This window comes from Tachyglossus aculeatus, chromosome 9, assembly GCF_015852505.1.
Source record: "Tachyglossus aculeatus isolate mTacAcu1 chromosome 9, mTacAcu1.pri, whole genome shotgun sequence".
Taxonomy (NCBI): Eukaryota; Metazoa; Chordata; class Mammalia; order Monotremata; family Tachyglossidae; genus Tachyglossus; species Tachyglossus aculeatus.
Window position 1 is genome coordinate 33,866,038 of NC_052074.1, and position 27,112 is coordinate 33,893,149.

Below are 27,112 nucleotides of genomic sequence, written 5' to 3' on the forward strand. Positions count from 1 at the left end.
CCTAGTGGAAAGAGCACGGTTCTGGGAGTCAGAGGATGTGGGTTCTAATCCCGGTTCTGCAACCTGCCCGTTGTACCTTGGATAAGTCACTGAACTGTGCCTCAGTTGTTTTATCAGAAAAATGGGGATTACTTAAACTGTGAGCCTCATGTAGGACATGGACAGAGTCCAGCCTGATTGGTTTATATCTACCCCAGCACTTAGGACAGTTCTTGGCACATAGTAAGCACTTAACAAATACCATTAAGAAAAATATGAGCCCAATGTGGGTAAGTACTGTGTCTGAAGTGCATATACTGTATCTACCCTAGTGTATAGTACATAGGGTTTAACAAATACCACAAGTATTATTATATTATTGGTTGCTGTCAGAAGTCACTTAATGTGTGATTTTAAAAATATTTTCTGTTTCCAATCCCGTAGATCCAAGAAGAAGAAGAAAATCCCAGTTCCTGTTAAGGCCAGTAAACCCAAATTAACCATTTTTGATGAGGAAGTAGATCCCGATCAGGACCTGTTTGGCCCAGTTAAAGATTTTTCATCCAAAAGCACTGAAGTGAAATCTGCAAAAGACAGTAAGTCGAGGTTTCTTCATGAGTGTCTGAAAAACACCAGTGTCTTTTTGTATTCTAATTTTTCAGATTGGGTGTTTTCCAAACATACTGACTAATCATTTTGCATTCGCTTAAAGAAGCACCCTAAATGTATATCACAAATGAAAAATAAATTATTCCAAATTCTCCTGAAAATATGGAAGCACTTTGAGTTTTCAGTTTTTGCATCCCCTTCGCATCAAACAAAAACTCCTCACCATTGGCTTTAAAGCTCACTACCACCTTGCCCCCTCCTGTCTCACCTCGCTTCTCTCCTTCTACAACCCAGCCTGCACACTTCGCGCCTCTAGTGCTAACTTTGTTTTACCTTTAGATCTGAAGTTGTTCGATGATCCAGATCTCGGTGGGACTGTTCAAATGGGAGATTCGCTTCTATTGCCGCTGACCTGTGATACTCCAGAGCCCAAATGGAGGCTCAGCCATGAAGAAGCCACCGAGGATCTTTTGAGGTATTGATTGAAGTCAGATCATATTCCCCTTCAAGCACAGGTTTTCAGAGTGAGAGTTTTAGAACCCAAGCCCACCCCAAGAACATTGGAATGCTGGGGATGTTCTTAGTAATAATAGTGATAATAATGGTAATAATAATAATAATATTTGTAACTAAGTGTTTTCTTTGTGCCGTGCATTGGGGTAGATAAAAGATAATCTGGTCCGGCATTCATTCATTTAGTTGTATTTATTGAGCTCTTACCATGTGCAGAGCACTGTACTGAATGCCTGGGAGAGTACAATATAGCAGTGAACAGACACATTCCCTCCCCACAACAAGCTTACTCAGTTCTTGTCCCTCACTGGGCTTACACTTTAAGTAGGAAGGAGAGCAGGTATTGAATCCCCATTGTACAGTTGAGGAAAGTGAGGCACAAAAAGTGATTTGCCCAAAGTTACACAGCAGGCAGGTGACAGAACTGGGATTAGAACCCAGGACCTCTGATAATTAGGCCCACACTCTTTCTTCTAGGCCACGCTGCTTCCCTAAAAGCAGATTAAATTTCCCGTTGCCCTCAGTTGCAAATAGTACAGCGCTCTACTCAGTAGGCTATCACTAAGTATGATCAAGTGAATGGCTGTGAATGAATCTTCCCAAATCCAACCTCACTTCAAGTAGGAAATTGGAATCCAGTAGGAAGAATAACCTATTAACCTTTGGCTATCATTCATTCAATCGTATTTATTGAGCGCTTACTGTGTGCAGAGCACTGTAACTACGCACTTGGGAAGTACAAGTTGGCACCATATAGAGACGGTCCCTACCCAACAGTGGGCTCACAGGCTAGAAGGGGGAGACAGACAACAAAACAAAACATATTAACAAAATAAAATAAATAGAATAAATATGCACAAATAAATAAAGTAATAAAGTAATAAATACGTACATACATATATACAGGGTTAAATGTTCATTAGCGGTATCATCGCTGGTATTTATTGAGCACTTACTGGGTGCAGGGCACTGTACTACGTGCTTGGGAGAGTACAGTACAAGAGAGGTGGTAGACACAGTCCCTGACCACAGCAAGCAGGATGAAGGGAAGGCATCATCACCATCAATCGTATTTATTGAGCGCTTACTATGTGCAGAGCACTGTACTAAGCGCTTGGGAAGTACAAATTGGCAACATATAGAGACAGTCCCTACCCAACAGTGGGCTCACAGTCTAAAAGGGGGAGACTGAGAACAAAACCAAACATACTAACAAAATAAAATAAATAGAATAGATATGTACAAATAAAATAAATAAATAAATAGAGTAATAAATATGTACAAACATATATACATATATACAGGTGCTTTGGGAAAGGGAAGGAGGTAAGATGGGGGGATGGAGAGGGGGACGAGGGGGAGAGGAAGGAAGGGGCTCAGTCTGGGAAGGCCTCCTGGAGGAGGTGAGCTCTCAGCAGGGCCTTGAAGGGAGGAAGAGAGCTAGCTTGGCGGATGGGCAGAGGGATTGGGGGCATTCCAGGCCCGGGGGAGGACGTGGGCCGGGGGTCGATGGTGGGACAGGCGAGAGCGAGGTACGGTGAGGAGATTAGCGGCGGAGGAGCGGAGGGTGCGGGCTGGGCTGGAGAAGGAGAACAGGCGTACAGTGCTGTTACCACCAGCAGTGGAACAGTGATATCACTGCTCAGTAGGTGTCCGTAGCAATGGCCAAAGAACTCCGCATACTGGCCACAAAATCTGTCCTCTGCAAGGATTGCAATCTCGAGAGGGACATGGCCCGTAAGAATTCATCCTTATGGGCCACATCCCTCTTCTTCTTATTCTCACCATCAGCTTCTTTCAGTTACACCTCATTATTAATAATTAATACCAGCTGAATAAAAAACCTAGCTCCCCCAGGTTGGGTAAGGACCGTCTCTGTATGTTGCCGACTTGTACTTCCCAAGCGCTTAGTACAGTGCTCTGCACACAGTAAGCGCTCAGTAAATACTAATGAATGAATGAATAGTGAATCAAGGCACACCATGGCTGTTAAATTTCTGCCGCCGGCACATCGCTCAGAAAAACCTAACTTTGTTCACCTCGAGGTTGTTCATTTCCAGATGGATTTCTATCGTGCGTCAGGTCCACGGTTTGAAGGGGGAGATTGCAGCTTGGAGAGAGTTTTGGAGGGAGAAGCTGAGTGAGACCTGGTTTCCTGATGGCACAGGTTTCCTGTTGGGGTTCACTTTTTCCTACCTCTTCCTCCTCCTCCCCCCGCAGTAAAACAAGAGTTTTGTCACTGAAATGAAATGCTGATTTTTAAAGCGATGAGGAGGAGATGGGCCTGGCTTGGAGCCTCAGTCTCAGTTTTATCTCTTTCTCCTCTACTCACCTGGAGAGCACAAAAGTACCATGATGCTATCATCATCATCAATGGTATTTATTGAGCTCTTCCTACGTTCAGAGCACTGTACTAGGCGCTTGGGAGAGTACAATACAACAGGGTTGATAGACACGTTCCCTGCCCACCAGGAGCTTACAGTCTGTTGGATCCCCATCATCATCAGCTCCATTTTCTGGCCATAGTCATATGTGCAGAGGGGAAGGTCTGTCAATCCAGGCCTCTAGTGATCACAGGGTTATAGAACTGGACGTTGAAGCGCTTCAAATTACACCTCAAAATAAATTATTGCCCTGTGGTCTGTAAGATCTTTGTAGGCAGGGAATGTGTCTACCAACTCTGTTATATTGTACTCTCCCAAGTGCTTATAACATTTCTCTGCACAGACTTAACACTCAATAAATAAAATTTGATTGATTGATTGCTCTCAATGTGGTCATCATGGGGTTTTTGAACCCGGGAGTGTTTTGGGGAATCACACTGATAATTTGAAATTGGTGTCTATCCCGTAAATCTTTCTTTATATTTAAAATGAATTTCTTTTTTATTTCTTCCTAAAATCAGGGTTCTTCTGCTCCAATTTCCCACCCATATTGCTCTCTTACTTCTGCCCCGTCCCTTCTCCCTCCCCAGCTATTTTCTCTAATTTTGTTTTGGATCCTGTAGGTCTCCTCATTTCTAAATTGATGAAATGAGAATTGTTCTACGCCCCAGCTAAAGCTGATTTTTGAGGACGGCTGGGCTTTTCCCCGTGATGTCTGGCATTGGGGTCAGATTCACTGTTTGGACCAGATGCTAAGTGGGTGGGATACTAAAATCACATTTCCTCCAAGAGGCTTTCTCTGCTTAACCCATCATTTCCCCACCCTTTTTGCCTTCCCCATTGCATCACTTGAGTCTGTACCCAAGAGAGGCAGTGGAAAGAGCCTGGGCTTGGGAGTCAGAGGACGTGGGTTCTAATCCCAGTTCCACCACTTGTCTGCTGCTTGACCTTGGGCAAGTCACTTAACTTCTCTGTGCCTCAGTTACCTCATCTGTAAAATGGAGATTAAGACTGTGAACCCCACGTGGGACAACCTGATTACCTTGTATCTACTCCAGTACTTAGAATAGGGCCTGGCACATAGTAAGTGCTTAACAAATACCCTTATTATTATTATTACTCCTTAAGCACTTTGATATTTACCCCACCCCAGCCCCTCAAGCCTTATGTTCACTGTCTTATACTCTAACCCCTTCCCCTCTCTGTAATTCATTTTAATAATGGTCTCTCCCACTAGATTGTAAGCTCCTTAAGGTCTATTGTATTGTACTTTCCCAAGTGCTTAGTACAGTGTTCTGCACACAGTAAGCACTCAATAAATATGATTGATTGAATTTGGGAGGGGATGTCAGTCGAGTAACTAGATGGATGTCAGTCGAGTAAGTAGATGGAAAAGCAGAAATTGCATCCCTCTCAGTAGAAACAGGAGCAGCCTTTCATTTCTCAGCACAAGTTGGACCCTCCAGTATTAATTGAAGATGAAAATGAGAAGTCTCTCTCCACCTTTCTCAGGACCCTAAACTGGCCTTTCAACTGTATTATGCTGCATCTTCACTTCATTCATTCATTCAATCATATTTATTGAGCACTTACTGCAGAGCACTATGTAAGTGCTTGGGAAAGTACAATACAACGATAAACAGTGAAATTCCCTGCCCACAACAAGCTCACAGTCTAGAGATGAGCTCACAGTCTCAGACAGTTTCCCTTTTCATCTCCTCAGACCTGGGTCAGAGAAGCACAGGAAACTCCCATTATTTTCCTTTCTTCTAGACTATAAGCTCCTTGTGGGTAGGGGACATGCCTACCAACTTTGTTTTATTGTACTCTCCCAAGTCCAAAATATAATGTTCTGCACAAAGTAAGCACTAAAAAAATATGATTGACTGTTAAATTGGAAGTCTGGGGACCTCTTTCTACTAAAGGGATCCATTTCAAGGAACAGTTCAAATGATTCTAGATGTAATGCTGGATTTTTTAAATTTTTATGGTATTTGTTAAGCGCTTACTCTGTGCCAAACACTGGTCTAAGCACTGGGGTAGGTACAAAATAATCATATTGGACACAGTCCATGTCTCACATAGAGACCCCAGTCCTAATCCCCATTTTGCAGATGAGGGAACTGAGGCATAGAGAAGTGAAGAGACTTACCCAGGGTCAAACAAGTGGCAGAGTCAGGATTAGAACCCAGTTCTCAGACTCCCAGGCCTACTAAAGCCATCATTATTATTACTAAAGGATAGCATTGAAAGTTGGCCATTTTAAGAAATTCAGAAATATAGTCAAATGACAGCTGATGAAAATAACTTGTATTTCTGTCACTTATCAGGGCTTTCATCTATGATCTCATTTAAACTCCTGACATCTAATTTTCACCTGCCATGCAGGCAGCCTACATTGATTCCTGGCCAGCACAACTAGCTATAGACAAGCAGTATGGCCTAATGATAAGAATGTGGGCCTGGAAGTTAGAGGACCTGGGTTTTCTTTTTGATGGCATTTATTAAGCGCTTACTATGTGCAAAACACTGTTCTAAGCGCTGGGTAGTTTACAAGGTGATCAGGTTGTCCCACAGGGGGGTCACAGTCTTAATCCCCATTTTACAGATGAGGTAACTGAGGCACAGAGAAGTTAAGTGACTTGCCCAAAGTCACACAGCTGACAATTGGCAGAGCCGGGATTTGAACCCATGACCTCTGACTCCAAAGCCCGAGCTCTTTCCTACTGAGCCACGCTGCTTCTCATAATAATGATGGCATTTATTAAGCGCTTACTATGTGCATAGCACTGTTCTAAGTGCTGGGGAGGTTACAAGGTTGTCCCTCAGGGAGCTCACAGTCTTAATCCCCATTTTACAGATGAGGTAACTGAGGCCCAGAGAAGTTAAGTGACTTGCCCAAAGCCACACAGCTGACAATTGGCGGAGCCGGGGTTTGAACCCATAACCTTTGACTCCAAAGCCCAGGCTCTTTCCACTGAGCCACGCTGCTTCTCTCTCTGCTGCTTCTCACGCTGCTTCTCTGGGTTCTAATGCCAGCTCTGCCACTTGCCTCCTGTGTGATCTTGGGCACTTAACTTCCCTGTGCCTCAGTTTTCTCGTCTGTAAAATGGGTATTAAATGCTAATTCTCCCTCCTATTTAGACCCTGAGCCCCATGTGGGATGGGGATAGAGTCCGATCTATTTATCTTGTACCTTCCCAAGTGCTTAGAACTGTGCTTGGCATATAGTAAGCACCTAACAAATACCACATCTCTGAAAAAGCAGGAGCAGGAAATATGCTAAAATCTCCCATTCCTTGGGTATCATTTCCTGAAGAATCTTGGGTTGAGAGAAATGTGCATTGCAATACTTACCCTGTGTTTTGACCCTTTGTAAGAGCACATAACCATTTCTTTTGACACACATCATGCTGTATACGGATAGTTAGGTGTTATGAGAAGAGCCTTTCCTAATTCAGCTGTGGCGCCCTGTCCAAAATGTGTCATGAAATCACACTTTTGGGCAGAAGCAAGTGTGTTTTTCCATTTTGCAGGTGGAAAAACTGAGGCCTGAGAGGACTTGGTTAAGGTGGTGGTATGGGAATCCACCAGACTTGCCTGGATTTGTGAAATCAATTCTGAAAATTCAGTGTTTCAGATTTCAAGTATCTGTTGACTGTGGCGTGTCTTGTAGTTGTCACCACAGAAGTTTTGAAAAGACAGATTGAATTTTTCGTGATACTGCTTGAGCCAATTTGCCGTAAGCATGAAAGATTCTTGAGTTTTCAGATTTGGTTTGACCTCCACTTCTCAGGAAATTAACGTTTGCTGCATTTCCTGGAGGATATTGTTTCACAGGAATTTCACAAGCTTCATGGGAAGAACTGATCCTTTATTTAGTTTTTATTATCCTACCCAGGCCATAAACTCAGTGCTCTTTAAAAGGACACATGTAACTAAGTAGTTCCTTTGAGGCTTGAAATACTTGAACAGTTTTATCTTGTTTTACTTCCCAGCAGACTGGGTCCTGCTGGGCTTGGACAAAAATAGGATTGCTCTGGAAGTATATTCATTCATTCAATCGTATTTATTGAGCGCTTACTGTGTGGCCTAGTGGCTAGAGCACAGGCCTGGGAGTCTGAGGACCTGGATTCTAATCCTGGCTCCACTACTTGCCCACTGTGTGACCTTGGGTAAGTCACTTCACTTCGCTGTGCTTTAGTTACCTCATCTGAAAAATGGGGATTAAGACTTTGAGCCCTAAGTGGGACAGGGACAGTGTCCCACCTAATTATCTTGTCTCTACCTCAGTGCTTAGTACAGCACCTGGAACATTATAAGCACTTAACAAATACAAAAAAGAAAGCAGGAAGACATTGTGTCTGAATTATACTGCTCCTCTTTTTGTATTTTTTTGTTCTGGCAAATAAGATTCAGAACTGAACTTAATTGCCACCCCTAGCGTGTGTAAGAAGCAGCATGGCTTAGTGGAAAGAGCACGGGCTTGGGAGTCAGAAGATGTGGGTTCTAATCCCAGCTCGGCCACTTATCAGATAAGTGACTTTGGGCGAGTCACTTAACTTCTCTGTGTTTCAGTTACCTCATCTGTAAAATGGGGGTTAAGACTGTGAGCCCCACGTGGGATAACCTGATTACCTTGTATCTACCCCAGTGCTTTAGAAAAGTGCTTGGCACATAGTAAGTGCTTAACAACTACCATCATTATTATGTACTCCCTTAAGCCTCGGCTCCCTCCCGCTTCATATCTGGTATATATCTGGTACATATCTATTCTATTTATTTTATTTTGTTAGTATGTTTGGTTTTGTTCTCTGTCTCCCCCTTTTAGACTGTGAGCCCACTGTTGGGTAGGGACTGTCTCTATATGTTGCCAATTTGTACTTCCCAAGTGCTTAGTACAGTGCTCTGCACATAGTAAGCGCTCAATAAATACGATTGATGATGATGATGATGATGATCTGGTAGTCCACCAGTAAGCACTTAATAAGTGCCATCATTATTATTATTACCCTCCTAAAATCCTCCAAGGGGCCTTCCATACCCCTATATACTCTCCTCTCTGCCCATCTATTCACTTGGCTGTAAAGCCTGTAAGTCCCACAGTATTTATGTAAATTCCAGACTTAAGCTCCTTGTGGGCAGGGAACATGTCTACCGACTCTGTTGTATTGAACTCTCCCAATCGCTTAGTACAGTGCTCTGTGCACAGTTAAAGCTCTCAATGAATACCACTGATTGTAAATGTCCTAATCTCTACTATTTCCCCTGTCCTTGATCCTTGTGGGCAGTGATCATGTCTTCTAACTCTGTTGTATTGTAGTCCCCAAGCACTTAGTTCAGTGGTCTGCACACAAGAAGAATGCAATAAGTACCCCTGTTGGATCGATCGATTAGGCCCTGAATCCAACAGCCCAGTACAGATTAGGTTTCAGGCAATAAGAATTTTTCTAAAAAAATTACCCCAAAAATGAAAAATGTAGCCCACAGCACTAGATCTTGATTTCCTCAGACTGTGGTGATCCAACTTTTCAGTGCCCTAATTAGGGTGAGGAAAGGATGGTCAGATATTTTTTTAGCTTGTCTAAATAGCTGGAATAATATTCATTTCCTTTCCCTGGAATCTGGAAATTATTTGAGCTCCTTCAAAGGGAGGTGTGCATATATGATGTATTGCCATTATGAGGTGGCCCATACGTGTGGGTGTGTATGTTTGCGTGCTCAGAATTGCTTTGTTTTAGAAATTGAAGTTTCAGCTGGAAGGTTTTTCTTTTTCATTTGTCATTCATTCTTCTCAGACTGGGTGGCCAGTTCTTCAGCTCATAAATCCAGTTTTCTTGTAGCCCAGGCCAAGTAAGGAAGGATAAATGTGGTTCATTAGTACAGTAGTCCACACAGGGCACAGGTAAGAGTGCTTGTTATTCACAAAGCAAAATTCCCGAGGCTTCTGCACCCACAGCAGAGGACTGAAAAGGTACACACTACTGACTACCCACAGGCCAGAATAATGGTCCTCAGCATTTTTTTTATTTATATGTAGTTCCCTCAGAATCAGGCTTTTAATAAATGCCTAGTTTCATTAGTAGAGCCAAGAGACTAGCCGACACATTTTTTGTTATAACAAGCAGCTAATTGCACAGTTCCTCAGGGTTGATATCTTACTAAAATCTCATATAACAGATAGCATCCGAAAGGATTCTATTTGCAGACTAAATTTTCAGAGAAACAGCATGGCCTGGGAGTCAGAAGGACCTGAGTTCTAGTCCTGGCTCTGCCACCTGTCTGCTTTGTGACCTTAGGCAAGTTACTTCACTTCTCTGTGCCTCAGTTCCCTCATCTGTAAAATGGGGATTAAGATTGTAAATCCCACGCGGGACAGGGACTGTGTCCAACCTTGTATCTTGTGTATTGACGGTGTATTAACCGTCTGAATCCCTCTCCCCAACCCACTCCCTAAGCCCCTTAATTTAATAAGCAGGAATGACATCACAAAGGATAAGGGTAATTCAGTAGTTGTGTTCTGGCTTCTAATGAACTGTTTTGTCCCACACACAAACACACAATGTCCCTTAAAAACACGTTTTAGCTACTTACTCTCATCATCAATGGTATTTACTGAGCACTTGCTATGAGTAGAGCACTGTACTAAGGGATTGGGAGAGTACAGCAGAGATGGCAGATACTTTCCCTTCCCACAGTGAGTTTACAGCCAAGAGTTACACATAGTTCATTCTCAAAACTATGCGTATAACAAGGTCTGTGTGTTTGTTAGAGTGTTGTAATCTCCAATATATGAAGCAGTATGCAAAAACATCAGAAATATGAATGTACTTTCCCAGGTGCTTAGTACAGTGCTCTGCACATAGTGAGCACTCAGTAAGTACCATTTATTGATTTAACAGCAGCAACATTTTTTGAGCACCTAATGTGTGCAGAACACCGTATGGGCATCTACCGTTGGCAATGCTTTCATCATCAATCGTATTTATTGAGCGCTTACTATGTGCAGAGCACTGTACTAAGCGCTTGGGAAGTACAAATTGGCAACACATAGAGACAGTCCCTACCCAACAGTGGGCTCACAGTCTAAAAGGGGGAGACAGAGAACAAAACCAAACATACCAACAAAATAAAATAAATAGAATCGATATGTACAAATAAATTAAATAAATAAATAGAGTAAAAAAATATGTACAAACATATATACATATATACAGGTGCTGTGGGGAAGGGAGGGAGGTAAGATGGGGGGATGGAGAGGGAGATGGGATGGAGAGGGAGATGGGGGGATGGAGAGGGAGATGGGGGGATGGAGCACAATGCTTTGTGCTGGATGTTTGGGAATCTGGAATAGAAGAAGGTTTGGCTTAGTAATTATTGGTATTTATTAAATGCTAAGCACTGGGCTAAAGAATGGTGTGAATAACGGTGTAAATTTGATTGAACGCAGTCCCTGCCCCACAGAGGTTCACAGTCTAAGTAGGGGTAGACAGCAACATAGAACAGTGAGAGTAAAATTAAAAATAATTACAAGTTACAAATAGTAGCAGTAGTGGTAGTAAGTATTTGTTAAGCACTTGCAAATGGTGTTTCAGGAGGAGTAGATGAGGCTTAGGCCTGAGACTCCAGGGCCGAACCCTGGCTCAGAAGAATTGAGTGACCAACGCCACCCACACTCTCTCATCCTTGCCAGCCGTATTCCTGCTGGGGCACGGAGATCAATGAGGGAATAAGCGAGCAGGGGAGCAACACATTGTGAATATTGACAAATTATCACTCTCCCCACCTTCAAAGCCTTATTAAAAAGTGTATCTCCTCCAAGGGGGCTTCTCCGACGAAGCCCTAGTCTCTTCTACTCCCTCTCCCTTCTGTGTCACCCTTGCACTTGGATTTGCACGCTTTATTCATCCCACCCACAGCACTTATGTACATATCCATAATTTATTCATTTATATTAATGTCTGTCACGCCTCCCAAGTGCTTAGCACAGTGCTCTGCTTACAGTGAGCACACAATAAATGCCATTGATTAATTGAAGTCTACGGTGTGAGCTTCACCCACATTAGCCTGCTACAGTCAGAATCGGAAGTAGAACCCGGGGTCTACTGATTCCTTGAGCAGTGCTCTGTCCTCTGGACCAAGAACATTCAATCAATCAATGGTATGTATTAATAATAATGATGTTATTTGTTAAGTGCTTACTATGTGCAAAGCACTGTTCTAAGCGCTGGGAGGTACACAAGGTGATCAGGTTGTCCCACGTGGGGCCTACAGTCTTAATCCCCATTTTACAGGTGAGGTAATTGAGGCCCAGAGAAGTTAAGTGACTTGCCCAGAGTCACACAGCTGACAAGTGGCAGAGTCAGGATTAGAACCCATGACCTCTGACTCCCAAGTCTGTGCTCTTTCCACTGAGCCACGCCACTTCTCCGCTGCTTGAATACTTACTGTGTGCAGAACCCTGTATTAAGTGCTTGTCAGAGTAGAAACCAACAGAGTTGATAGACATGATCGCTGCCCACATGGAGTTTACAGCCTACAGTTGGAGTCAGACATAAAAATTAGGTGAAATAGTAGGGTATAGGGATATTTGCATAAGTGCTGTGGTGCTAGGGTGAGTATCAAAGTGCTTATTAATAATTATTATTATCTAATGATAGATACTATCTAAGTGCTGGGGTAGATGAAAGTTAATCAGGTTGGACACAGTCGTTGCCCCACATGGGGCTAACACTCTTATCCCCAATTTACAGAGGAGGTCACTGAGGCACACAGAAGTGAAGTGACTTCTGTCACACAACAGAAATGTGGTGGAGTCAGAATTAGAACCCAGATCTTTCTGACTCCTAGGCCATACTCTACCCAATAAGCCATGCTGCTTTGGTACACAGCCAAGTTCATAGTTAATACAGAGGGGAGGGAAGATAGAGGAAATAAAGGGCTTAGTTTGGGAAGGCCTCTTGGAGGAAATTTGATTTTTAGGAGGGCTTTGAAGGTGGGGAGAGTGATGGGCTGTCGGATGTGAAGGGGGAAGGAGTTCCAGGCCCAAGGGAGGATGTGTGCAAGGGGTTATTGGTGAGATAGATGAAATTGGTTATAGAGAGTAGGTTGGTGTTAGAATTTATCGCCCCATCTCCCTACTCCTTGAGGGAGTTTGTCTCCACTGGCTGTCTCAGATTCCTTTCCTCAATTTCTCACCTTGACCCCCTCCAGTGTGGCTCCTGCCCCCTTCACTCCACTGAAACTGCCCTCTCAAAGGTCACCAGTGATCTTCTTGCCAGATCCAGCGGGCTCTACTCCATCCTAATCCTTCTCGACCTTCACCTGCCTTCGACACTGTGGACCACCCATTTCTCCTGGAAACATTATCCAACCTTGGCTTCACTGTCACTGTCCTCTCCTGTTTTTCCTCCTTTGTCTCTGGCTGCCAGTCTCTTTCCCAGGCTCCCCTTGACCTCTCAACCGCCAACTGTGGGAGTCCCTCAATATTTAGTTCTGGGTCCCCCAGTGAGGGTAGGAGTTACCTCTGAGCTCTGTCAGCTGTTGAGTGAGAGCTTATCTTTAGTCATTGTGCTGCTCCCTGCCCAGAGTCTTGGGAATTTCCAGACCTGGAAGTCAGGAGGAAGAGGAGGTTTCAGTTTCCTCTGTGACTCAGGTTGAGTCTCTCTGCTCCACCAACTGCTTCCATTTCTTTGCTCCAACTCTGTGGCCCTCCAAGTACTGATCTCCCTTGCTCCACAGAGACCACTTTCTCCAAGGTTACTAACTAATCTCTACCCTCGCCAACTCTCTGACGACAACTTCCTCACCTGCCCGCTTTCCCACACACACCACCTCCCTGGCATCCAATTTTCTAAGCTCATCCTGCCCCATTTAACCTCCATATCCCAACTACCTTCTCTTGGTGACCAAATTGATGTTCTCAACACCACCCTCTCAATTGAACCCAACTCATTCACTCCCCTATCCCTTGGTCAATCTCGTGCCATTAACCCACAGCCCCGGATCACCTTCACAGTCCACCTCCTTCACTCTTGTCCATGAGCCACAGCGTGCTGCTGGTGGAAATCTAGATATCAGGCCAACTTTATCCACTTCAAATTTATCCTTCCATGCTTTAACTCTACCCGGCAAAATTATTTCTCTCTCCTTATTGACACCTATTCCCGTCGCCTTCACCAGTTTTTCCAGATGTTAAACTCCCTCCTCAAAAGTTCCCTAAAATCTCCCCTGCCCTTTCCAAGTCCCTCCCTGCTCCTCCCCCTTCTTCAACTCTCACATCTGGAATGAATTCCTCCCATGTGGGAAAGTAAGTGGATTCTTCCCGAGTGGGAAGTGCACATGGGTGAGAGCTAGCCGCCTCACCCACACGCGATTAACGTATAATTGTGTTCCTCCCATTAGGGAAGCTCGAGTATTGCTAATTGATTGCATTCCTCCCGAAAGGAAAGCTTCAATCCATTGCGCCTAAACAACTAATTCAATTAGCCTCATGGAATAAATTTTATATAAAATTCAGGCTTTCTGTCCCTGGCCCCCCCCCCCCACCTCGCCGATTACTGAATGAACCTGTCCCCAGACGACGGTGACAATATCTCACTACCACCTAAACTTAGTATGTCTAAAATGGAACCCCTCATCTTTCCTCTCAAATCCTCTCCTCCACCTCGTTTTCTCATCAGAGTTGACAACACCATCCTTCTCCCCATCTTATAAAAGCCATGCACTGTACCTAGCCCTGCGATAGATACAAGTAATCAAATCCCACATGGAGCTCACAGTCTAAGTAGGGGAGAGAATAGGTATTGAATCCCCATCTTGCTGATGAGGAAACTGAAGCACAGAGAAGTTAAGGGACTTGTCCAAGGTCACAGAGCAGGTAAGTGGTAGACTTGGGATTAGAACCCAGGTACTCTGATTCCCAGGCCCATGATCTTTCTATTAGGCAAAACTACTTCTTAACCATGACACAATCCGTTACTCCTCCCTCTCTTTTAATTCCTCTATTCATTGTCATAAGTCCTGTTGTTTTTTTCCCACCCAACATTTCCAGAATCCACCCTTTTCCTCCATCCAAACGGCCAGCACTCTGTTCCAGGAACTTGTCATATCCTGGATTGACTATTGCACCCACCTCCTCGTTGCCGCTCACCTCTCCCTTCTCCATTCCATATTTTCCTCTGTTGTCCTGGTGATTGTTCTAAAACGTTCTTCTACAAGTGTGTACCCACTCTTCAAAAACAATCAATGCTTGCTCATTCCTCTTCGCATCAAACAACGCCGCCGAACCATTGGTTTTATGGCACCCAATCAGCTCTTTCCCTCCTCCTTGTCCTCTATGTTGTCCACTGTACCTCTGCTGGACCCCTTGACCACACCCTTCCTTTGACAAGGAACTCCCTTCCCCTCCACAACCAGCCCACCACAATTCTCCCCATCTTCTAAGCTCTTTTTAAATCACATCTGCTTCACGACCGTCTCCTCTCCCCTGCTTAATTTCTCATCTCCCCAGGCTATAATAATAATGATGGTATATATTTTTAGTGCTTACAATGTGCCAAGCACTGTTCTAAGGGGGGAGATACAAGGTTATCAGGTTGTCCCCCATGGGGCTCACAGTCTTAATCCCCATTTTCCAGATGAGGTATCTGAGGCCCAGAGAATTTAAGTGACTTACCCAAAGTCACACAGCTGACAAGTGGCAGAGCCCGGATTAGAACCCACGACCTCTGACTCCCCCGTCTGTGCTCTTTCCATGAAGCCACACTGCTTCTATAACCCTAACACTTCTACCTCAGCACTTCTGGGCCAGCTGTGCATTTGGATTTATAGCCATTTGTAACACTTCCGTATGTATCGATTTGCTTACCCTATTACTTGCACCCTCACTTGTTTACATATCCACTGTTCCTCCTATCTGTAAATGAATTTAGTATCCATCAGTCCTGCTAGAATGTAAAGCTCCTTGAGGGCAGGAACATGTCTGCTAACTCTATTGAACTCTCCCAAGAATTTCATAGTAGGCACTCAATCAATGTGATTGATGATTGATTGATTAATTAGCCAGTGTGCTATTTCCCTTTCAGCCTGGTGGCAGCCCCTTTTCTCTTTCTCCTCTATTTCTTCCATCACCTACTCTCCCCACATCCTGCCTCGATCCAGATGTGACCCCCTGACTTAGCAGCACTGGGGCTACTAGCCAGGAAGTGGCTAGACAGCTGAGGAGGCAGAAATGGCAGTTTCAGTGAAGTCCCCAATAATAACTGTGGCATCTGTTACTTACTGTGTATGAAGCAGTGTACTAAGCACTGGGGTATATAAAAGATAATCAAGTTGGCACAGTTCCTGTCCCTCAATCTAAGTAGAGGGGAGAACAGGTATTGGATCCCCATTTTGCAGATGAGAAAACTGGGGCCCAGAGAAATGAGGTGACCTGCCTAAGGTCACACAGCAGGCAAATGGCAGAGCCGGGATGAGAACTCAGGTTGTCTGATTCCCAGGCTGGTGCTCTATCCACTAGGCCATGCTCCTTCTGGGACTAGTAGCATTGGAGCTGTAGAAAAAATGAATAGGTCACCAGAACAGACGTAAAATCGAGGAGGGCACAGTGAAGGAAAGCTGCAGAGCCCCCAGGTCTGCGGGGAGGGATCGGGTTTGAGTTTATGTACCTTGAAGAGGAGTGGGGATGAATATGGGTGACTTGATAGGAAATTTAGTATTTATGGAACTTCTGAGGTCCTCAGAGCGGGTCACAGCAGCGCTGTCTATTCTTAAGCCAGTTGAGGCCAGATCAGGTATATTTCCCAGAGTTTCGTTAAACATTTGTGCCTTTCCTTGAAATGGTCCTTGAAGTCAGGAACCTAGTAGCCAGGAAATGAGCCAGCTTTGAGGTCCTGGATGCAAGTTGTAATCAAAGTTTCCCTCTTCCCCTTCCCCCTCTACTGATCAGCCCTACGCTATACAGTTGTTTAGGGTCTGTGACATTAAGCGGGGCATGGGGAACCTGGAAGGAAACAAGATTCTTTCCCCTTAAAGCCCTTTTTTCCCGACTCCCTCTCCCTTCTGTGTCATCTATGCACTTGGATCCATACCTTCGGGCAGTTGATATTTATCCCACCTGCAACCCCACAGCACTTATGCACTTATCTATCTGTAATTTATTTATATATTTTGATATCTGCCACCCCCTCTAGTCTGTGAGCTCGTTGTGGGCAGCGAACGTGTCTACCAACTCTGTTGCATTGTACTCTCCCCAAGTGCTTAGTACAGTCCTCTGCACATTGCACTCAATCAATGCAATTGATTGATTAATTATGATCACATATGTGAAAGAATGTCCAATGTATGCCAGAAAGAAGATCTCTAGCCTCATCTTACCGAGGGCTGGACTGGATTGTCCACACTGTTACAAAGGGCCACAACAACCTTGGTTAAGAATGGTCTGTCCTTTTTTGCCAGGGTTGAAGATGACTTGGAGAAGATCTTGAACTTAGAGTCAAAGCCCAAACCCAAGCCCAAACCCAAACCCAAAGTGCCAGCCAAGCCAGCGATTCCTGCGAAACCACAGACCTTGCCAAAGACGGGGGAGATCTTGGCCCAGGACACAAAACAAAGGGAGCAGCAGATACAAACCATGAATGAGATGGACATTCTTCAGTATATCCAGGATAACGAAGCCTCCGGCAGTGCGGCTCCAAGCCTCTTTTGAACCCAATTCCTAATCCTGATTCCAACCTAACCCGATTCCAGATCCAGACAGGAAACGGGGAGGAGAGGGTCTGTTTCGGAATGCCGCTTACAGTGATTACGTTCAGATGCAGAAATGGTGGTTCTACCCAGTCAAAATTAAGTTGCCTGATGTAACATAATGACAAGTATATAAAAGACAAGTAGCGAAAGATTTCACCCATTATAAGTGATGATTATTCCCCGATTCCAGTTTGCAGAATCATAAACAAGCTGCAGAGGAAAGTATTTAAAAGCCAGATGGATTCCACTCTTGGTGTTCACTCATCTAATTACGGCATCATATCAGGGGGATTTTCTGTGTTTGGTTCATGACTTATTCAGGAGGAAGGATGACAATCAACATAAATGTGCAGAGCTAATGGGGGCCTCCTATTTGCTTGGCTTTTTGATGCTTCTGGTGGGGCTTCCACTTCCTCATTGTAGGGAAGCAGTGTGGCTCAGAGGAAAGAACACGTGCCTTGGAGTCAGAGGACCTGACTTCTAATCCTGGGTCTGCCACTAACCTGCTGTGTGGACTTGGGCAAGTCACTTAACTTCTCTGGGCCTCAGTTCCCTCATCCGCAAAATGGAAATTCAATACATGGTCTCCCTCTTACTGAGACTGTGAGCCTCATGTGGGACCTGATTTTTTTTTTGTAGTAGTATTTGTTGAGTGCATACTATGTGCCAAGCAATGTACTAAGTACTGGAATAGATGTAAACTAATCAGGTTGTATACAGTCCATGTCCCACAAGGGGATCACAGTCTTAATCCCCATTTTACAGATGAGGTAACCGAGGCCCAGAGAAGTAAAATGAGTTGCCCAAGGTCACACAGCAGGTCAATGGCAGAGCTGGGAACCCAGGTTCTTTTGACCTCCAGGCCTGGGCCACGCTGCTGCCCATGTACCTACCCTGGGGCTTAGTAGAGTACTTGACATATAGTAAGTGTTTAACAAACACCACAGTTATTGTTTTTAGCATTATTATTATTATAATATTTCTTAAGCTCCTACTATGTGCCAAGGACTGTTCTGAGTGCTGGAGTAGATACAAGATAATTGGATTGGGCACAGTCCTTGTCCCACATGGGGCTCACAATCTTAATCCCCATTTTATAGATGAGATAGCTGAGGCACAGAGAAGTGAAGTGATTGGCCCGAGGTCAAACAGCCGAAAAGTGGTGGAGCCAGGTTTAGAACCTAGGTCCTTCTGACTCCCAGGCTTGTGTGTTATCCACTAGGTCGTACTGCTTCTCATTATTATTCCCCCTTCTCCAGAGTCACTTTTCATCATTCCCCAGAGACCGCAGGATGGATCTGGTGAGTTTATCCCACCACTGTCCCACTGAAGCTGTGTGACGGGGCTACTGGTTGGGGATCAGTGGCTAGGAGAGCCTTTCCTCACTAAACATCTCCAAGTCAACCTTTCTGGTCTTCTGAGGTCCCTACATTTCCAGCTGCTGAGCACCCTGGGCTAAGGAGAGGCTGAGGGGGGGATGAGGTGCGGTGATAAGGATGGAGGCTTAGCCCCCTTCAGGAGCAGACCTCCCCCTTCCTGGGGTTCTTTCCTGATAGATTACAGCTCAGCCAGGCCCATCATCATCATCATCAATCGTATTTATTGAGCGCTTACTATGTGCAGAGCACTGTACTAAGCGCTTGGGAAGTACAAGTTGACAACATATAGAAACGGTCCCTACCCAACAGCAGGCTCACAGTCTAGAAGGGGGAGACAAACAACAAAACAAAACATATTAACAAAATAAAATAAATAGAATAAATATGTACAAGTAAAATAAATAAATAGAGTAATAAATATGTACAAACATATACATATATACAGGTGCTGTGGGGAGGGGAAGGAGGTAAGATGGGGAGGGGGAGGAGGGGGAGAAGAAAGAGGGGGCTCAGTCCGGGAAGGAGGAGGTGAGCTCTCAGCAGGGCCTTGAAGGGAGGAAGAGAGCTAGCTTGGCGGAGGGGCAGAAGGAGGGTATTCCAGGCCCGGGGGATTACGTGGGCCGGGGGTCGATGGCGGGACAGGCGAGACCGAGGTACGGTGAGGAGATTAGCGGCGGAGGAGTGGAGGGTGCGGGCTGGGCTGTAGAAGGAGAGAAGGGAGGTGAGGTAGGAGGGGGTGAGGTGATGGAGAGCCTTGAAGCCCAGGGTGAGGAGTTTCTGCCTGATGCGCAGATTGATTGGTAGCCACTGGAGATTTTTGAGGAGGGGAGTAATATGCCCAGAGCGTTTCTGGACAAAGATAATCCGGGCAGCAGCATGAAGTATGGATTGAAGTGGAGAGAGACATGAAGATGGGAGATCAGAGAGAAGGCTGATGCAGTAGTCCAGACGGGATAGGATGAGAGCTTGAATGAGCAGGGTAGCGGTATGGATGGAGAGGAAAGGGCGGATCTTGGCAATGTTGCGGAGCTGAGACCGGCAGGTTTTGGTGACGGCTTGGATGTGAGGGGTGAATGAGAGAGCGGAGTCGAGGATGACACCAAGGTTGCGGGCTTGTGAGACGGGAAGGATGGTAGTGCCATCAACAGAGATGGGAAAGTCAGGTGGAGGACAAGGTTTGGGAGGGAAGACAAGGAGTTCAGTCTTCGACATGCTGAGCTTTATGTGGCGGGCAGACATCCAGATGGAGATGTCCTGAAGGCGGGAGGAGATGCGAGCCTGGAGAGAGGGGGAGAGAGCAGGGGCAGAGATGTAGATCTGGGTGTCATCAGCATAGAGATGATAGTTGAACCCGTGGGAGTGAATGAGGTCACCAAGGGAGTGCGAGTAGATTGAGAACAGAAGGGGACCAAGCACTGAACTTTGGGGAACCCCCACAGTAAGAGGATGGGAGGGGGAGGAGGAGCCTGCAAAAGAGACTGAGAAAGAACGACCGGAGAGATAAGAGGAGAACCAGGAGAGGACGGAGTCTGTGAAGGCCCATACCCCACCAACCCTCTCCCTCAAAAAGATGGAGCTAGTGAGGTACAATGATTACCTTGTACCCCTCCCAGCGCTTAGAACAGTGCTTTACACACAGTAAGCGCTTAATAAATGCCATTATTATTATTATTATTATTATTATTATTATTATTATTAATGAGAGTGCATTTCTGGAAATTGGGAAAGAGATCCCTGCTCTGCAGATCAGATGGTTCCCTGGATGTAAAGCAGGCCTCACTCTTCTGATTGTCACCTGAAAGGGTGTTGACGAAGGTTGACACTGCGTTGAAACTAAATACCACTACTGCTACTACTACTAACAATAAAAATGGTATTCATTGAGTGCTATGTGCCAAGCATTCTACTAACACTATAGTAGATCAAGTGCTTAGTACAGTGCTCTGCACACAGTAAGCGCTCAATAAATATGATTGAATGAATACAAGATAATCAGGTTGACACAGTTCCTGTCTCACATGGGGCTCATCTCTCCCTCCCACCTTACCATGCTGATTCCCTACTAGGGCCCGGCCCCCACACTTCACTCCCTACTGTAAACAGTCTGGCATAGTGGATAGAGCATGGGCTAGGATGTCAGAAAGACCTGGCTTCTAATCCCGGCTCCACCACTTTTCTGCTGTGTGACCATGGGCAAGTCATTTCACTTCTCTGCACCTCCTGTTTCCTCACTGGTAAAATGGGGATTAAGACTGTGAGTCCCATATGGAGCATGGATTCTGTTCAACCTGATTGACTTTTATCTGCCCCAGTGCTTAGTACAGTGCCTGGCACACAGTAAACTCTTTAAAACATTAACTGCCTCACCCCCCCACCCAAAAATATAACTTATTGTGCCTCAATCTCATCTGTCTCACTGCTAACCCCTTGCCCATCTCCTGTCTTGGTCTTGGAATTCTCTTCCCCTTCATATCTGACAGATCACAGCTCTCCCCACCTTCAAACCCCTGAAAACTCATCTCCTTCAAAGGACCTTCCTTGATAAAGCCCTCATTTCCCCTACCTGCCTTCTGCTATGCTTCAACTATGCATTTTTTTAAAATGGTATTTTTGAAGCACTTACTTGTCAGGCACTATATTAAGCCTTGGCATAGATACAAGGTTTGACACAGTCCATGTCCCACATGAGGTTTACAGTCTTAATCCCCACTGTACAGATGAGATAACTGAGGCACAGGGAAGTTGTGACTCACCTGAAGTCACACAACAGATTAATGGTGGAGCCGGAATTAGAACCCAGGTCTTCTGATTCCCAGGCCTGTGCTCTCTCCAGTAGGCTGCACTGCTTCCCTGCACTAGACTTCAAGAGGCCTTCCCTGACTAAGCCCTTCTTTCCTCTTCTCCCACTCCCTTTTGTGTCACCTTGACTTGCTCCCTTTATTCATTTCCCACTCCCAGCCCCACAGCACTTATGTACATATCTGTAATTGTAAGCCTCTTTGGGGACGGGGATTGTCTCTCTTTATTGCTTTATTGTATTTTCCAAGTGCTTAGTACAGTGCTCTGCCCACAGTAGGTGCTCAATAAATCCGATTGAATGAATGAATGAATAACTTATTTATAAGCTCATTGTGGACAGGGAATGTGTCTGTTATATTGTTGTACTCTCCTAAGCGCTTAGTACAGTGCTCTGGACAAAGTAAGTGCTCAATGAGTACGATTGACTGACGACCCCTTAAGCACTTTGATACTTACCCTAGGCCCACACACTTGTGTATATTCTTATACCGTACTATTTCAGCTATCCATAATTGTACTTTAAGTACTTGGTCTCCTCCATTATACTGTAAGTTCTTTGTGAATGGTTATCAAGTATACCGATTCAGTTTTATTGTACTTTCCCAAATGCTCAGAACAGTCCTCTGCACACAAGGCTCAATAAATATGATTGATTGATGAGAGAGAAAAGTATTGAATCTCCAATTTATTGATTAGGAATTGAGGCACACAGCAGGCAAACAGCCCAAAGTCACGTAGCAGGCAAGTGGAAGAACCTGGAATAAAACACAGATCCTTCAACCCCCATGCCTGTGCTCTTTCCACTAAGCCACACTACATCAAGAGAGCAGTCAGAAATAGAGTTAGAAAGGGGTAGACAGATTCTTGGCTTTCTATATTCTCAGTAAGGTGTCACTTGGCAGGCTTCTTTAAAGTCACAGAGACCAGAGCTTGCAATGCATCTCCTATTGGTTTTTCTCTTTATCCGAAATAGAACAGAAAAGGTCCATATGGCATATCGCTCTGAAGTACACCTGAGAGGCCCTGGGGAGAGCTGGAGGGCTTTCTTGTGTCCAGACCTTGTTCAAAACAGTGTGACAAGGACAAGCAAACTTAGATCCTTGAGATAACGAGCAGTTAGAGCAGTTAGAGAGAGAGAGAGTGAGAGAGAGGAGAGTGTACAAGTACACTAGATTCAGTAAGTAAGTTAAATCCTGCATAGTGGCCACATTATGGGCCACTGACCAACCAATCAATCAACCAATGGTGTATTTATTGAATGCTTACCATGTTCAGAGTACTAAGAGCTTGGGAGATTACAGCACACCAGAGTTGATTGGCATGTTTCCTGCCCACAGGAAACTTACAATCAGGTCTGGAAGACAGACATTAATATAAAGAAATTATAGATCTGTACATCAGTACTGTGGGACTGAGGGTGGGATGAAAACCAGGTCCCTGAATGGTATAGATCCAAGTGCATAGATAACACAGAAAGGAGAGGAAGTCGGGGAAAGAGGGCCCAACTGGGGAAGGCCTCTTGGAGAAGTGATTTTAATAAGGCTCTGAAGGTGGGGAGAGTGGTGGTGTGGCTTTTATGGAGGGGGAAGGAGAGAGTTCCAAGCTAGGGGGAGGATATAGGAAAGGGGTTGATGGAGAGATAAATGAAATCAGGGCACTAGAGGAGCAAAGTGTGCAGGCTGGGCTGTAGTAGAAGATCAGTAGGGTAAGGTAGGAAAGGAAAGGTGATTGAGTGTTTTAAAGTCAATAGTAAGGAGGTGGATGACAACCACTGGAGGTTCTTGAGTGGGGAGATGTGTACTGAACATTTTTTAAGAAAAATGATCCTTGCAGCAGAAAGAAGTATGGACTGGAGTGGGGAGAGACAGGAGGCAGGGAGGTCACCAAGGAGGCTGATGCAGTAGTCAAGGCGGGATAGGATAAATTCTGGGATCAAAGGAATAGTAGTTTGAATGGAAAGGAAAAGGCATATTTAATGGTGTTGTAAAGGTAGAGCCAACAGGATTTGGTGAGAGATTGAATATGTGGAATGTATGAGAGAGATGGGGCATGGATAATAATAATAAAGACCAAGTATGGGTCTTTGAGATAGGGAGGAGAGTGGTATTGTCAGCATGGTGTAGTAGAGCATGGGCCTGCGAGTCAGAAAGTCATGGGTTCTAATTCCGGCTCTGCTACTTGTCTGCTGTGTGACTTTGGGCAAGTCACTTCACTTCTCTGTACCTCAGTTACCTCATATATAAAAATAGGGATTCAGACTGTGAGCCCTATATGGGGCAGGGACTGTGTCCAATCCGATTTGCTTGTATCCATCCCCGCACGTAGTACAGTGCCTGGCACACAGTAAGTGCTTAACAAATAACACATTTATTTTTATTATTATAGTAGTAGGAAAGGCAGAGGGAGGAAAAGATTTGGGTGGGAAGGTAAGGAGTTGAGTTTTGGACATGTTTAGTTTGAGGCATTGGCAGGACATCCAGGTAGAGATGTCCTGAAGGCAGGAGGAAATGTGAGACTGCAGAGAAGGAGAGAGATATGGGCTGGACATGTAGATGTGGAAATCAACTGGGTAGAGATGGTAGTTGAAGTCATGGGAGCGAATGAGTTCTCCACAAGAGTGGGTGTAGATGGAGAATAGATGGGGACCTAGAACAGAGCCTTGAGGGGCCCCCACTTTCAGAGGGTGGGAGGCAGAGGACAAATTAGCAAGAGAGATTGAGAAGGAGTGGTCTAGAGAGATAGGAGGAGAACCAGGAGAGGACAGTGTCAGTGAAGCCAAGGTGAGTCTCTGCTGTAAGACACCAGACCCTGTAATAACCTCAACTTAGGTCACTGGGAGTTTGAACTCATTCATTGCCCAGTCTGGGATGATGAGGGGTGCTGGGCCTGGTGAACTGTGTAGCTATCAATGGGGACTGCTGGGCTTCTGGCAAATGAGAGGATCTTATCATTATCACTATTATTTTTATTATTATGACTGTTATTATTGGATATTGTATTGTATATTATCTTACAGTAAGCTAAGAACCATACTAAGCACTGTGGGAGATACAATAAAAACAGATCAGGCATAACCCAAGTTCCACATGGGGTTCAGTCTAATGGGGAGGAGAAAGCATGCATAATTTTCAGCCTGATCAGGGGCATGGCTGCTCCCAGCTGTCAGACCTGCAAGGTCCTAATGATAATAATAACAATAATAATAATTATTATTATTATTATAGTATTTGTTAACCGCTTACTTTGTGCCAGGCACTGTTCTAAGTGCTGGAGGGGATACAAGCTAATATAGTTGGACATAGTCCCCGTCCCATATGGGGCTCAAAGTCTCAATCCCTATTTTGCAGATGAGGTAATTGAGGCACAGAGAAGTGAAGTGACCTGCCCAAGGTTGCCCAGCAGACAAGTGGCTGAGCAGGGATTAGAACCCATGACCTTCCAACTCCCAGGTCCACGCTCTATCCATTATGCTATGCTGCTTCTAATAACTATAGTAATAGCAATAATACCAATAATAATAATAAGAAGCAGCAGAATGATGTATTTGGGCCAAGCACTGCGCTAAGCACTGGGGTAGGTACAAGATAATCTGCCCTGATCCTGTCCCTGTGCCACATGAGTATCAGAGTCTAAGGGGGAGGAGAGAGAGGGGCAGGGTTTGGGCGGGACTTTTCTCAGCCCTCACCTCCCAGAGGGAGGCTACAGCTGAGAAGGGAGAGAGACCAGCGTGCATTGTTTGGCTTCCACGCTGAATTCCCAACTGGTCTGGCAAAGCTCAGAGACTTGGACAATCTGGATGAGACCTGGCAATCTCAGGGAGGATGTAGCTTTGGGTGTGAAGAGAGGGCACTTGCATCTTGTCCCCACGGGAGCCCCAAGATCACCCATATAAGACCGTTGGTGACCACGAAAGCTGGTAGATAGGTGATGTATGCCCAGGGCGGGGGCAGAAGAAAGAAGTTTCCAGGCGCTGGAGCTACAAGACTGGGGCCAGGAGGTTGGGGTGGAATGGAAGGGTCTTCTAGACTCCTTGCTTGGGCAGGGCCTGGATCTACTCACTCTTGGCTTTGGCCGCTCCTGACAGAAGTCAGGGCTCATTCCCCAAGCCCCCAAATCTGGAGCTGTTAGGGAGGGGTGAGAAAGAAATGGATGAAGGGGAAGGAAGGAACCACGGCAGTTTCTCCCAAGAAACAACCCCTTGCCCAGGAGTCACTTTTGGTTTTGTGTTTTCCCAAACCCCTGAGAGCCAAATAACCAAACCCAGTCGCCTAAGGTCATGCACCCCGGCCACTTTGAAAGGCTCAAGCTGGCTTTGCCAAGAACAATAGTGGCTAAAGGGCTGGACAATTAACAAGCCAAACTGTAGATAAATTTATCAAAGAACAAAGGCAGGCCAGGAGCTAAGCCCACTTCATCCCCAAGCTCTGACTGGAAGCCAGCCTACCCAACTCCCCCTGCTCTGCATCATCTCCTTTTTCTCCGTTTCTGGTGGAGCGTGGACTTTGTAGGGGACCCTCGTGAACGAGCAGAACCAGAACAGGGTCGGTCTGCAGTGGCTGCCGAGAAAGGTCACACGGATGCTGAAATGAGTAAGTAGAAATCAGAAAACCAAGCCAAGGGCCCTATAAGAAGTAGGGCCCTGCTGTGAAGTTCTAGCCAGTTAGCATTGTAAAAGGCACAATAAAGCTGTTTGTCTGCTCATTTGACATTTATTTGCTTGCACCTAATATTTATATATTTTTTTCATTTTAACTATACTTTGTTTTATGTCTACTTTATTCCCCATTGAATTGAAAGCTCTCCAAGGGTCTGGATCCTGGATTTTGCTTCTCTTGGATGTCCCCAAGGGCTTAGTACAGGGCTCTGCACAGAGTAAGAATGAGTACAGAACTCTGACTGCAGTAAGCATTTTGTATTCATTCATTCATTCATTCAATCGCATTTATTGAGCACTTACTGTGTGCAGAGCAGTGTACTAAGCGCTTGGGAAGTACAAGTTGGCAACATATAGAGACGGTCCCTACCCAACAGCGGGCTCACAGTCTAGAAGGGGGAGACAGACAACAAAACAAAACATATTAACAAAATAAAATAAATAGAATAAATATGTACAAGTAAAATAGAGTAATAAATATGTACAAACTTATATACATATATACAGGTGCTGTGGGGAGGGGAAGGAGGTAAGGTGGGGGGATAGGGAGGGGAGGAGGGGGAGAGGAAAGAGGGGGCTCAGTCTGGGAAGGCCTCCTGGAGGAGGTGAGCTCTCAGTAGGTCTTTGAAGGGAGGAAGAGAGCTAGCTTGGCGGATGTGCGGAGGGATGGCATTCCAGGCCAGGGGAAAGACATGGGCTGGCGGTCGACGGTGGGACAGGTGAGAACGAGGCCCAGTGAGGAGATTAGCAGCAGAGGAGCAGAGGGTGTGGGCTGGGCTGGAGAAGGAGAGAAGGGAGGTGAGGTAGGAGGGGGCGAGGGGATGGAGAGTCTTGAAGCTGAGGGTGAGGGCCTGATGCGTAGGTTGATTGGTAGCCACTGGAGATTTTTGAGGAGGGGAGTAACATGCCCAGAGTGTTTCTGCACAGAGACGATCCGGGCAGCAGTGTGAAGTATGGACTGAAGTAGGGAGAGACAGGAGGATGGGAGATCGGAGAGGAGGCTGATGCAGTAGTCCAGTCGGGATAGGATGAGAGATTGAACGAGC

At 45.3% G+C, this 27,112-nt stretch overlaps 1 protein-coding gene across 2 annotated transcripts in view; it reads left to right on the forward strand.

The window, feature by feature from the left end:
* The window catches only part of HS1BP3 (HCLS1 binding protein 3), an 88,522-nt gene extending 71,139 nt beyond the window's left edge, over positions 1 to 17,383 (forward strand). For both annotated transcript variants that reach the window (XM_038751776.1, XM_038751777.1), the window contains exons 5-7: positions 424 to 575; positions 928 to 1,063; positions 16,944 to 17,383. In XM_038751776.1, the coding sequence (XP_038607704.1) occupies positions 424 to 575; positions 928 to 1,063; positions 16,944 to 17,193 (538 nt within the window). In that variant the 3' untranslated portion in view covers positions 17,194 to 17,383. The remainder of the gene's footprint in view (positions 1 to 423; positions 576 to 927; positions 1,064 to 16,943) is intronic.
* The last annotated feature ends 9,729 nt before the right edge of the window (positions 17,384 to 27,112 follow it).